Consider the following 12,151-nt stretch of genomic DNA (forward strand, 5'->3'; position numbering starts at 1 on the left):
ACTGATAAAAAAACCAAGATAATAGTATGACTTGGTTAATTTTTAATAATTATTATTTCATTTTTACTTTATAGTTTTCACAAAACGTGTTCACAATTTGTAATTACAAGTTAAGTTGATAAGTAATTAAAGTAGTAAGCAAGTAAGTTAAGTAAGTAGTTATAAGTCAAGTCTAGTTGTTTGTAAAATAGTTCATTTTTAAATTGCGCGAAGAGATTTTAAAAACAAGTGGTTTTTTTTCTAAAAAAGTTTTGGATTGTTTTAAAAAAATAAAGTTAATGTCCAAAATACTATTGTCAACACATCTTGCTTGTTACAATTGATATTATAATGTTAAACGTTTTTCAAATTTTTGTTTAGGTAGCAAACGATTTATCTACCTCCGAATCATGAGTAGTGTCAAAGCATTAGAAATGTTGAAGAAGGTCTTAGATTTCTCAGTCAAACGTGGTGGATTTGATCATGTCTTCGAAAAGGTAAAAGTCCAATTTTTTCCCATTATAATTTAATTCACTGTAATGCCAGTTATTTTTAATAATGTTTTAAAAAATATCTGACTCGTAAAGTTACATTCAACTATTGGTAATGATAAAAATTCATTTTTGTAACAAAAATCAAATTGTAACAAAATTTTCTTCATTATTTATTTTTTCAAGAAAATTATTCTAATTACTTTTGAGTAAGAGAGAAAGTTTTCCTGTTTTTTTTTTCTCAATATATTCTGTCAAGTAAATAATAGCAATATTCTTTTATCTAGACGAAATTAGTATCAGCCGGAGATGGCAAGTGTGTAGCAGAAATGGTTGTAGAAAAACAGCACACCAATGCATTCAATATGCTTCATGGAGGATTTACTGCGTCCGCTATAGATTTATTTTCTAGTATAGCCGTACTGACACATCCGAAAATCTTTGAAGATATTGATGAGCATTCTGAAAGTGGTGTTTCAGTTGATATTCACGTTAAGTATGTTTAATTTAAAAACAAATTACTATAAGAACTTTTTTTAAACACGAAAAAAAATGGTACAGTAGGATGGCGGAGCATTTTAGAGAATAAGTCACAGGTCTTCAGTAATTATTGTAACTAAATGTGGTAAAATCCCTTTCAAATAAATTTTTCGGCACAAACTTCAAACAACTATTAACTATAAATAGTTTTTTAGACATAACATGTTTCAATAATCATTTATATTTTATTTTGTGATGGTTTCTCTACAAAGAAAAAAAAAAGTGTGTCATTAACTTTATATGATGGGAATAGCTCACAGAAAATTCACTGGTCGATCGCATAATTTCTAATATAATTAATTATACTAAAAACAATTAGAATACAACTAAACAAAATAATAAATACAAAATTTGCACAATTATTATTAGTTACAAAAAAAAATAAATGTGTCTTAAGTATAGATTGATTATCATGTATTATGGATCCAAATTTGTAAAAAATACATTGTAAATCAAATATCATCTCAGTTTCGCTATTATCCAAGTTTGGACGTAATTCAAGATATTTGTTTTTTGTGGGATAAAAAATTGAGTAGTTATTTATTGCTTAAAAGTGATGGTCTAATAGTGGCTATTACGATTTTAGGTTTTCTACAAATGAACGTCTGTTATAACGTTGTATATAATGTTCATCTATTATTGATATGGAATATTGCTGTAAGTTTGTTCAAGGAGTCTCTATTAAGTTTGTTATTGCATTTATATCTATATTTTTATTAATCATATTCAAAGTCCGACTCCGTATTAAACCTAACCATATGGTACGAGTCGGCTAAAAGTACCCAAATCATCCATTTTTTTTTTAAACACATTTAATACACATTATAAATTATATTTATTATAAAACTTTTAATTCATTATTATTTTTATTGATATTATTTATTGAATATTTAATTACTGAGTCGTTCTGTTAATAATTACTTGTTTTTTTTACACAGATACTTGGCATCGGCCAAAATTGGAGATGAAATAATTATCAATGCCGATACAGTCAAACTAGGAAGAAATCTAGCTTTTCTTGAAGTGACAATGATCCGAAAAGCCGACAATGTTATCATAGCAAAAGGAGCGCAAACGAAATTTGTCGGATAAAACTACTAGTCATTGATTTATTTTGTAAATCTCGTATGGGCTTACGGTTGTTACTGATTTTTGTTGTTAGTTAATATTATATTTTGTATGTTTAACACAGTGTTTTATATATTATATATAATAAGCGACTACTGTTATTAAATTATATTTGTTATATAATTTTACTAAATCAATTGTTATAACTTATAAGAAATACACTTTAAAAACCAAACGCTGATCAATCGCCTCTCTGTGTTCACCTTACCATTATTGAGATTAGACTGTTGTTATTAGTGTTTTTTTTTTAATAATTTCTATTTAATTCTAATTGAAATATAATTTAAATTCAGTTTTAAATTTGCTGTATTTAAACATATTTCAATATATTTGATAATTTTATTTTATTCTACTTGTAAAATAAAAATAAAAATTCTAATAATAATGTATAATACTTTAAATGGGTATTGTAGAAAATGGCTTAAGTAGAAGCATTATGTTTGTCTCCATATCAAAAATGTAAGCTTAAATTAAGTAATTCATGTGTCATGTTATTTAAATTCTTATTCTATACTTAGCAGTTACATTTTTTTGTGCTACTTTGTCTTTCGGTACACTAGTCAAACGTTATATTTTGTGTCGACATTTTCAAAGTTCCACCGGCATGTCAAAAAAAAATATAAATCTATATCTGATAATTGAAAACGAAAATTTGATAAGTATAAACAAGAATTATCTATTACCAATACAACATAATAATATGTAATTATGTTTATTCTTTGGGACTGTCTTCAGCTTAGCTACGGCACTTAATAGTAACATTGTTCAACGAATCCCTTAATTATTTTTTAATAATATAATATTTATTTTAAAACAAGAAAAAACTGTCTTAATATAGTTGTGGGTTGTTTTTTTTTTACAAAAATATGAAGGTTTTTTCTTATAATATTTCATGTGTTAGGTAAACAGTGCACTTTAGACTTGTTAAAATCAATTTGTATACGGTAAATTAATTTTTACACCTTTAACCGTTTCCTATTTAAACGATAGTTTTTTTTTAGTTGTAATGATTAGTGGAAAAAGTTTTTAAAATGTAGCACATCTTATGTCACGTTGGTGTTCAGTTCGAATATTGATTATAATGTGCAGTTTATGTTTTTTCTAAAAAGAAGAGCCCCAGGATCCCAGACCTATCTGACACCTTTGCTTATGGGGGCACTGGTATTTGGTGTCTTATCTTCATGATGTGGATATACAGTGGTAAACCACAAGTAAAATAACTAGGCATACAAAGGGATACCGGAGACATCATCCTCAGAATAATCAATGGTTAACAGACATACTATTGCTTATAGGATTAAAATGTTTTATAATATACCGCAGGTCTTAAGTATACCCAGTGACAACCAAAGAATTAAAATTCAATTACTACAAACAAATATTTTCGTGGGCTCGATTTCTGACTAAAAATTCATTTATAGAAATTCAAATAATCATTTGATTACATGACGTATGCGAATGACAAAACCTATTTTTTTAAGTTAGATTCAGAATTAAGAATACAATTGTACACTAATTAATTAATGCTGCACAGTTGTAATATTATATTGTCGGTCAATCGTTTTTCTCTATGGCGATTTGGCACGTAATTTACTCGTATGAAGTAATTATCTATTAAATTACAACTGTGAAATAATTTTTAAAAACAGCCTCATTGGCTCATTAATAAATAAAACAAAATGTGAAATAAAATTTACCAACAGAGAATATTGTCAATAAAAACAAAAATAATAAGTTGTACCTAGTTATAATTTTAAAAAGTAATTGGTACCTACTTACTATTTATACATAGCTCAAAAAATTATTTAAATGAAAAATCATGAGAAAGAATTTACTTACTAAATTTTTAAGTCAAGTATCTACCTAAAATGTCTTTAGAAGCACAGCTATATGCTATTAACAATCATTTAAATGTAATAATTTTTGTTTAAAAAATCAATACAATCAAATGAGATGGACCATTACTATTCGCTCTAATCTTTTTGCTTGCACCAGACCAACACTGTATTTCATTAATTTAATTTGGCTAATGTGTCTTCTCTAATTGAGATAGATAATCCTAAAACATAATATTATATTGAATAAATAAAATTATAAATATACAATATTGGAATATTACAACAATGCATTACTAACTTGATAGTTTCTACAATTGTGAAATATATTAAAAAATGTTTAAAAATCAATACATGGTCCAATGAGATAGATCATTTCTATTAACTCCTTAATTATTAAGGAGTATTATTAAGGTTTTATAATATGTGATGCTGGACGCACAACAAACTCAATTAATAATGTTGTGTATTGTATACACATTTTGTTATGTTGGCGTCAAAGATAGGCGATTTTTTTTTTTGCTGGGATTTGTCCGGCGACGTTTCAATATAAACCTTTTTTCCGTTTTACTTTACTTTATGACATACAGCAAACCTTGGCAAAACCAAGCGGCTCTTATCAACGATACAAGTGAAATTTGTGTTTTAAGTTTTGTAAAAACTGAATAAATTATAATGATAATTAGAAAAATTATCTTAGACTCCAGTCTTCCCCTTGTATCCGCCCATGTATACACATTAACTGGAGTGATCTATTTTATGTGTTAGCTGGACATTAGTCTGATGAGTTTGTATCATTTCTAAATCCAAAAGAACCATACGGGTTATTTTTGACCCCACAAAACTACCGCCGGCTTAATAATATATAAACATTTTATTCAGCATCGGCATGGCGCCAGTCCACCATAGGTTGTCCCTGTTTGAATCCACTATTGTGAAGCCAAGTATAAACAAATACAAAAAATATATATATGGGGAAAAAAATATGTTTTACATTCTGTTTTATGTTTTATGAAACGTGTATTTTTTTAAAAACATTTTTTTTTTTACAAACCTAAGAGATAATTTATTGTTGGTAGATTATTATTATAATAATATAATCATAGGTACCCGCAGACAATTTATCAGGGATGGGCATAATGAAATCAAACACCAAAAAGTACATAAAAAAAAGTTTATTCTTTTCAAACCATAAAATGTGTCAGAATTGTAATATACTATTTATTCGTTATTGAATAAAAACTGAATTCTCCGCTGTTGTTCTACTGCAAAAATTATATTTGAAGTTCAGGGGGGGCAAATTCATACTGTTTTACATACTTTTAGCTTTTTTTTTTTTTATAAACTTCAATAATAAAAACTGATTTAAGTATAACTTAAATAAAAAAACTCAAAAATGTATTTTTAAATGCTAAATTCGAAAAGAATTCGACAACGTACTTAGAGGGGTCGGCAAGCGCTATTTATTAAGTGGTAAAAGATAGGAAATATTTGACAAAAATTAATCTAGTTGTCATTTTCAATATGCCGACTGATTTTAAGGTGAAATAATATTAAGTTTTTCTAGTTATAATACTTTTAAAGTTATTTTTATCCGAGTTATGGCGAAAGTTTGATAAAAAATGACTTTTGTAGAAGTTATTTTCTTGCGTACCTGTCTATTGAACGGATTGAATTTTTTTTTAATTTTTATGTGAAGCTTACTATTTTTTTAGGGGGCTGGTGAGTCGATTTTTGATTTAGCCATTAGAAAATTAGTTAGATTTATTAGAAAGAAAACTATAAAAAAGTAAAAATCTAAATACTTATACATTTATTTTTGACCACAAAAATAAAAAATCGGCTTTTTAGCCTCCATAGAAAAGATGTTAAACTTTATAACAAAAAAAATGTTTTTTGAAATTCATCCGTTAGGCACTTCAGAAAGTGTAGTCTAGTCTTTATCTATAAGACATTTTACGCTTTCCGTTCCCCTTAAATATAAAGAAACTAACACAGGAGACGGTCATGCAGTGAATTTAAAAACATTCTAAGAAGCCTTAGTGGCATTGGTTATGAAATGTACAAGTTTTCCCATTTTAATAAACAAAATACTAGTCGCACAACATACACGAATAATAATCGTGCATTTTTTATAAATATTTTATAATATGTAATGTGTTAGTACCTTGTCGAGTGGCCTTGTGTGTCGAGTGCCTCTGTGAGGTGTAACCGTATGACTTTGTTAATTTTTATTAATTATTATTTCATTTTCACAAATCACAAATCGTGTTTACAATTTGCTATTACAAGTCAAGTTAAGTTGTCAAGTAAGTAAAGTAGTCAGCAACTAAGTTAAGTAGATAGTTATAAGTCAAGTCAAGTTGTTTGTAATATTGTTCATTTTTAAATCTACCACACAGAGGTCAAATAAGGTAAGTCACAAAAATCAAATTTGCTATCTATGCATTTATGAAACATTGGACATAAGTTTAAATACCTCCAATGATATCATTAAACGAATATTTTGATTATGTACGTAACACCTTTTTTTTTTTTTTTTTAGATTTGGACTTGCGATACTTGACCTAAGTGGTACAGAGAAAGTGCTTTTGAAGAGATTTTAAAATCGAGAGTTTTATTTTATAAAACAGGTTTGGAATTTGGATCGTTTTAAAATAATTAGGTTAATGTCCGCGCGATAATATTATCAACACATGTTGCTTGTTACAATTGATATGATAATTTTTATAGCGACCGATTTATCTACCTCCAAAATATCATGAGTAGTGTAAAAGCATTGGAATCGTTGAAGAAGATTTTAGATAAGGCAATCAAACGTGGTGGATTTGATCGACACTTCGAAAAGGTAAAAGTTCCATTTACATACCATTGCATTTACGGTAATTATAATCATTTCTGTTTTTTTTTTTTTTTGTCTAGACGAAATTAGTATCTGCCGGAAATGGCAAGTTTGTAGTAGAAATGGTTGTCGAAAAAGAGCACACCAATGCATTCAGTACGCTTCATGGAGGATTTACTGCGTCCGCTGTAGATTTATTTTCTAGTCTAGCCGTACTGACACATCCGAAAATAACTGAAAACATTGATTTGGATAACACTGGTCTTTCAGTTGATATTCACGTTAAGTATGTAATGATTTAAAAACAAATTACTATAGGTGCTTATTTTTAACAAAAAAAAAAAAAAACAGTACAGTAGGGTGGCGGAGCATTTTGGAGGATGAGTCACAAGTCTTCGGTAATTATTATAACTGAATGTGGTTTCAAATAAATTTTTCAGCACAAACTTGAAACAACTATTTTATATAAATAATTTTTTAGACAGTACATGTTCAATAATCATTTATATTTTATTTTGTAAAGGTTTCTCTACAAAAAAAAAAAAAAAAGTATGAATAAATAAAAAGTTGTCATGACCTTATACGATGGGAATAACCTACAGAAAATAAACTGGTCGATTGCATAATTTCTAATGTAATTCATTATTATAACAATTTTTTTTAACTTAAAAACCTATTCTGCGTTAGGTGTTTTTTTTTTTTTTTTTAGAAGTAATTCAAGATATTTGTAGTATTTATGAATGCTTAAAAGTTATGGTCTAATAGTAGTTATTGCGATTTTAGGTTTTATACAAACGAACGTCTATTATAATATTGTACATAATGTACATGTATTATTGATATGATTTATTGCTGTAAGTTTGTTCAAAGAGCCTCTATTAAGTTTGTTGTTGCATTTATATCTATATTTTTATTAATCATGTTGTACGAGTCGGCTAAAATTACCCAATTTATCCATTTTGTGTTTTTAACACATAATACATATTATAAGTTATATTATTTATTGAATTTATAATTACAGAGTCGTTATGTTAACAATTACATGTTTTTTTTACACAGATACTTGGCATCGGCCAAAATTGGAGATGAAATAATTATCAATGCCGATACAGTCAAACTAGGAAGAAATTTAGCTTTTCTTGAAGTGACAATGACCCGAAAAGCCGACAATGTTATCATAGCAAAAGGAGGGCAAACGAAATTTGTCGGATAAAACTACTAACCATTGATTTATTTTGTAAATCTCATACCTATGGGTTATGGTTGGTGATAAGTTTTGTTAATCAATATGGTGACTTGTATGTGGACCAGTAGACACCTTTGTGAAGTCAAATTGTAGGTAGTGGGTTTATAGCAATTTCATTTTAATTCTAATTGAAGTATAATTTTAATTCAGTTTTATATTTGCTGTATGTAAACATATTTCAGTATATTAGATAATTTTATTTTATTACACTTGTATAAAATAATTAAATTCTAATAATAATGCATAATATTTTAAATGGGTATTGTAGAAAATGGCTAATGTGGAAGCATTTTGTTTGTCTTCATAACAACAACAATATCAAACATTTAATAGGTACTTAAATTAAGTAATTCATATATCATGTTATTTAAATTCTTATTCTATACTTAGCAGTTACATTTTACTGTGCTGCTTTCTCTTTCAGTACACTAGTACACTAGTAAAACGTTATATTTTGTGTCAACATTTTCCAAGTTCCACTGGCATGTTCAAAAAATATATAAATTTATACCTGATATTTTGAAACGAAAATTGAATTAGTACAAACAAGAATTATCAATTACCAATACAACGTAATAATATGTAATTATGTTTATTCTTTAGGACTGTCTTCATCCCAACTACGGCACTTGTAGACTTGGCTTTGTGGTTATATTTTTTTAATTAAGATAGATATTTTTTCAAAGACATCTTTGTATGATGTTTAAATCAACTATCATATTTTGCGTTATTTAAATTTCTACTTAGCTGACAGTTACTAATAATAAAATATAAAATATGTTTTTTTTTATAATAGAGAATTATAAATTATTATTATCAGATTAAACGAGAAATGAAAAAAGTTAATAAAATATCATATAAGTTTACACACCTCACTTTTCTATTGACCTTAAGGGAAACGCGGAACGGGCTGTTTAAAATAATACATTTTTATTTTTTATTTTAAAAAGTAATTGGTTCTACTTGTACATAGCTCGAAAAATCAATATTATCAAATGAGATGGACCATTACTAGGTATTCGGTCTACTCTTTTTGCTTGCACCAGACCAACACTGTACTTCATTAATTTATTTTCGCTTATGTGTCTTCTCTAATTGAGATAGATAATCCTAAGACATAATATTATATTAAATAAATAAAATTATAATCATATATTATTGGAATATTACAACATATTACATTACTAACTTTATAGTTTCGACAATCGGCAAATATATTTATAATTGGTTGAAAACCAGTATGGTCTCAAAAGAGATGGATCATAACTATTTACTCCTTAATAATATGTGATGCTGGTCGTTCAACAGACACCATTATTAAGTGTGTATTATATACACATTTTGTTAATATTGGCGTCTCTGAGAGGCGATTTTTTTTTGGCGGGGATTTGTCGGACGACGTATAACCGAAGTGAAACCAAACAGCTCTTATCACCGCTGTTACCATGGTTACCTGAAATGCGGTAACTACATACGGTAAGTACTGATAAAAAAACCAAGATAATAGTTTGACATGGTTAATTTAAAAAAAAAATTATTTCATCTTTACTTTTTAGTTTTCACAAATCGTGTACCTATACAATTTGTATTTAGAAGAAAAGTAAGTTAAGTAGTAAGTAAGTAAGTAGTTGTAAGTTAAGGCAAGTTGTTTGCAAAATTGTTGTAAAAGAGGTTTAAAAATCAAGTGATTTATTTTCTAAAACAGATTTGGATCGTTTTAAAATAATAAGGTTAATGTCCACAATAATATTATCAACACATCTTGCTTGTTACAATTGATATTATAATTTTATACGTTTTTCAAATTTTTGTTACTAGGTAGCGACCAGTTTTTCTACCTCCGAGTCATGAGTAGTGTAAAAGCATTAGAATCGTTGAAGAAGTTCTTGGATTTCTCAATCAAACGTGGTGGATTTGATCGAATCTTCGAAAAAGTAATAGTTCAATTATTTATTTTGTTACAATTTAATTCACTGATGGGCAAGTTATTCAAATAACGTTTTAAAAAATGCCTTACTCATTAAGCTATTTTCACGGTAATTAGAATAATTTTCTTTTTTGTTACATAAATCAAATTGTAACAAAATTACCATCGTTATTTTTTTTACAAGAAAATTATTCAAATTACTTTTGAGTAAGACAGAAAGTTTTCCTGTTTTTTACATTACATTCTGTCAAGTAAATAATAGCATTATTCTTTTATCTAGACGAAATTAATATCGGCCGGAGATGGCAAGTGTGTAGCAGAAATGGTAGTCGAAAAACAGCACACCAATGGATTCAGTACGCTTCATGGAGGATTTACTGCGTCCGCTATAGATTTATTTTCTAGTATAGCCGTACTGACACACCCGAAAATCTTTGAAGATATTGATTCGGGTGTTGGAAGTGGTGTTTCAGTTGATATTCATGTTAAGTATGTTAAATTTAAAAACAACGGCTTTTTATAATGGTGTTACAAACAAAAAAAGTGACATTTAAAAGTACAACAAATTAACTAAAAAAATTAAAAAGAAAAAAATGTATATAAGTATACATAATAAAAAGTAAAGTAACATTAATATGTCCATCATTCAATTTAGAGGGGCATTTTCAGCACAATTAGATGTAGTTATCCGTAGGTAAAGAAGTGTGTGAGCCTAGTGTTAGTCGGGACACGAATACTCAGCTGATGCAATAGTCGAGGGGCGTCAACACAACTTTCTATCAAACCCAAAATAAAATGAGCTGAAGTTCTTGCGCCGTTGTTCTAATGATTGTAGTCTTAGCACGTTAATTATATTATTGTATATAATGTACGTCTATTATTGATATGGAATATTGCTGTACGATTGTGCAAAAAGTCTCCAATAAGTTTGTTGTTACATTTATATCTGTATTTATATTTGTATTAATCATATTAATATATTTTCCAATAAATGTTGACAACATAACCAAAACACATGCCTGGCCTCAAAGCCTTACTCCGTATTGAACCTAACCGTATTGTACGAGTCGGCTAAAATTACCCAAATTATCCTTTTTAACACTAATACATATTAAAAGATATATTTATAATAAACTTTAATCATTATTTTTTTATTGGTATATTTATTAATTTTTTTTTAACTATAGAGCCGTTTTGTTAACAATTACATTTTTTTTTTTTTACACAGGTACTTGGCATCGGCCAAAATTGGAGATGAAATAATTATCAATGCCGATACAACCAAACTAGGAAGAAATTTAGCTTTCCTTGAAGTGACAATGATCCGAAAAGCCGACAATGTTATCATAGCAAAAGGAGCGCACACAAAATTTGTCGGATAAAACTATTAGTCGTTTATTTATTTTGTAATTCTCGTACCAATGGGTTTATGGTTGTTGATGAGTTTTGTTAGTTAGTAATGTTACTTGTGTGTTTAACTCATTTTTTTTTTTAACTGTGTTGATGTTTTAATTTTTTTTTTTTTATATAATAATCGACCTCTGTTATGATAACCCTTCAATGGCCGACTCACTTCCAAGAGTCGACTAAAATTTTACTAAGTCGATTGTTATAAGAAATACACTTTTAAAATCAAACGTTTATCAATCTCCTTTCTGTGTTCACCTTGGTGAGATTAGATTGTAGTCATTAGTGGGTTTTATTAAAAATAATTTCTAGTTAATGCGAATTGAAATGTAATTAAAACTCTGTTTTATGTTTTCTGTATGTGAACACATTTCAGTTTATTAGATAGTTTTATTTTATTACTTGTATAAAATAAAACCAGATTTGATTGATAATGTATAATATTGTGAACGGGTATTTTAGTAGAAAATGTCTAATGGGGAAGCATTTTGTTTGTCTCTATAACAATAACCAACGCGTTCTTTTAGACTCTAACAATCAGTAGCAAACAAATGCAGCAAATATCACAAATTTAATACTTAAATTAAGCAATTCATACATAAAGTTATTTAAATTCTTATTCTATACTTAACTGGTACATTTTTTTGTGCCGCTTTGCCTTTCAGTAAACTAGTAAAGCGTTATATTTTGTGTCGATACATTCTACGTTCCACCGGCGTGTCCATAAAAAATATAAATTTATATTATCTAATATTT

General features: G+C 27.7%; 2 protein-coding genes across 13 annotated transcripts; both read left to right on the forward strand.

Annotated features, from left to right (window-relative positions):
* Positions 1-24: 24 nt before the first annotated feature.
* Positions 25-9,246, forward strand: LOC126842091 (acyl-coenzyme A thioesterase 13-like). 8 transcript variants are annotated; one of them, XM_050578972.1, is made up of 5 exons: positions 6,155-6,282; positions 6,519-6,638; positions 6,707-6,821; positions 6,896-7,101; positions 7,875-9,246. In XM_050578972.1, the coding sequence occupies exons 3-5, from the start codon at positions 6,735-6,737 to the stop codon at positions 8,026-8,028; spliced, it is 447 nt and encodes a 148-aa protein (XP_050434929.1). In that variant the 5' UTR covers positions 6,155-6,282; positions 6,519-6,638; positions 6,707-6,734; the 3' UTR covers positions 8,029-9,246. The 8 variants fall into 8 exon arrangements, with proteins under 8 accessions (XP_050434925.1, XP_050434924.1, XP_050434923.1 ...); XM_050578973.1 differs by having other exon boundaries at positions 6,519-6,606; XM_050578971.1 differs by having other exon boundaries at positions 6,169-6,387; positions 6,519-6,606.
* Positions 9,247-9,273: 27 nt separating this feature from the next.
* LOC126842089 (acyl-coenzyme A thioesterase 13-like) lies at positions 9,274-11,484 on the forward strand. Of its 5 annotated transcripts, none has more exons than XM_050578964.1 (5): positions 9,274-9,537; positions 9,618-9,677; positions 9,880-9,995; positions 10,269-10,477; positions 11,217-11,484. In XM_050578964.1, the coding sequence occupies exons 3-5, from the start codon at positions 9,909-9,911 to the stop codon at positions 11,368-11,370; spliced, it is 450 nt and encodes a 149-aa protein (XP_050434921.1). In that variant the 5' UTR covers positions 9,274-9,537; positions 9,618-9,677; positions 9,880-9,908; the 3' UTR covers positions 11,371-11,484. The 5 variants fall into 5 exon arrangements, with proteins under 5 accessions (XP_050434921.1, XP_050434919.1, XP_050434918.1 ...); XM_050578962.1 differs by having other exon boundaries at positions 9,618-9,661; XM_050578961.1 differs by lacking the exon at positions 9,274-9,537 and having other exon boundaries at positions 9,544-9,661.
* The last annotated feature ends 667 nt before the right edge of the window (positions 11,485-12,151 follow it).

The sequence above is a fragment of the Adelges cooleyi genome, unplaced genomic scaffold, assembly GCF_023614345.1.
Source record: "Adelges cooleyi isolate 19-005CV unplaced genomic scaffold, UGA_ACOO_1.1 ACOO_flye_CR_arks_rails_tigmint_CR_PRNA_446, whole genome shotgun sequence".
NCBI lineage: Eukaryota > Metazoa > Arthropoda > Insecta > Hemiptera > Adelgidae > Adelges > Adelges cooleyi.

What these genes read in the sequence shown, in the direction of transcription:
- LOC126842089 (XM_050578964.1), top strand. Translation starts at nt 9,909, where the DNA reads ATGAGTAGTGTAAAAGCATTAGAATCGTTGAAGAAGTTCTTGGATTTC. An exon ending in TTGATCGAATCTTCGAAAAA is followed by an intron (nt 9,996 to 10,268) that starts GTAATAGTTCAA and finishes TCTTTTATCTAG; the next exon opens with ACGAAATTAATATCGGCCGG. An exon ending in TCAGTTGATATTCATGTTAA is followed by an intron (nt 10,478 to 11,216) that starts GTATGTTAAATT and finishes TTTTTTACACAG; the next exon opens with GTACTTGGCATCGGCCAAAA.
- LOC126842091 (XM_050578968.1), top strand. Translation starts at nt 390, where the DNA reads ATGAGTAGTGTCAAAGCATTAGAAATGTTGAAGAAGGTCTTAGATTTC. An exon ending in TTGATCATGTCTTCGAAAAG is followed by an intron (nt 477 to 757) that starts GTAAAAGTCCAA and finishes TCTTTTATCTAG; the next exon opens with ACGAAATTAGTATCAGCCGG. An exon ending in TCAGTTGATATTCACGTTAA is followed by an intron (nt 967 to 1,948) that starts GTATGTTTAATT and finishes TTTTTTACACAG; the next exon opens with ATACTTGGCATCGGCCAAAA.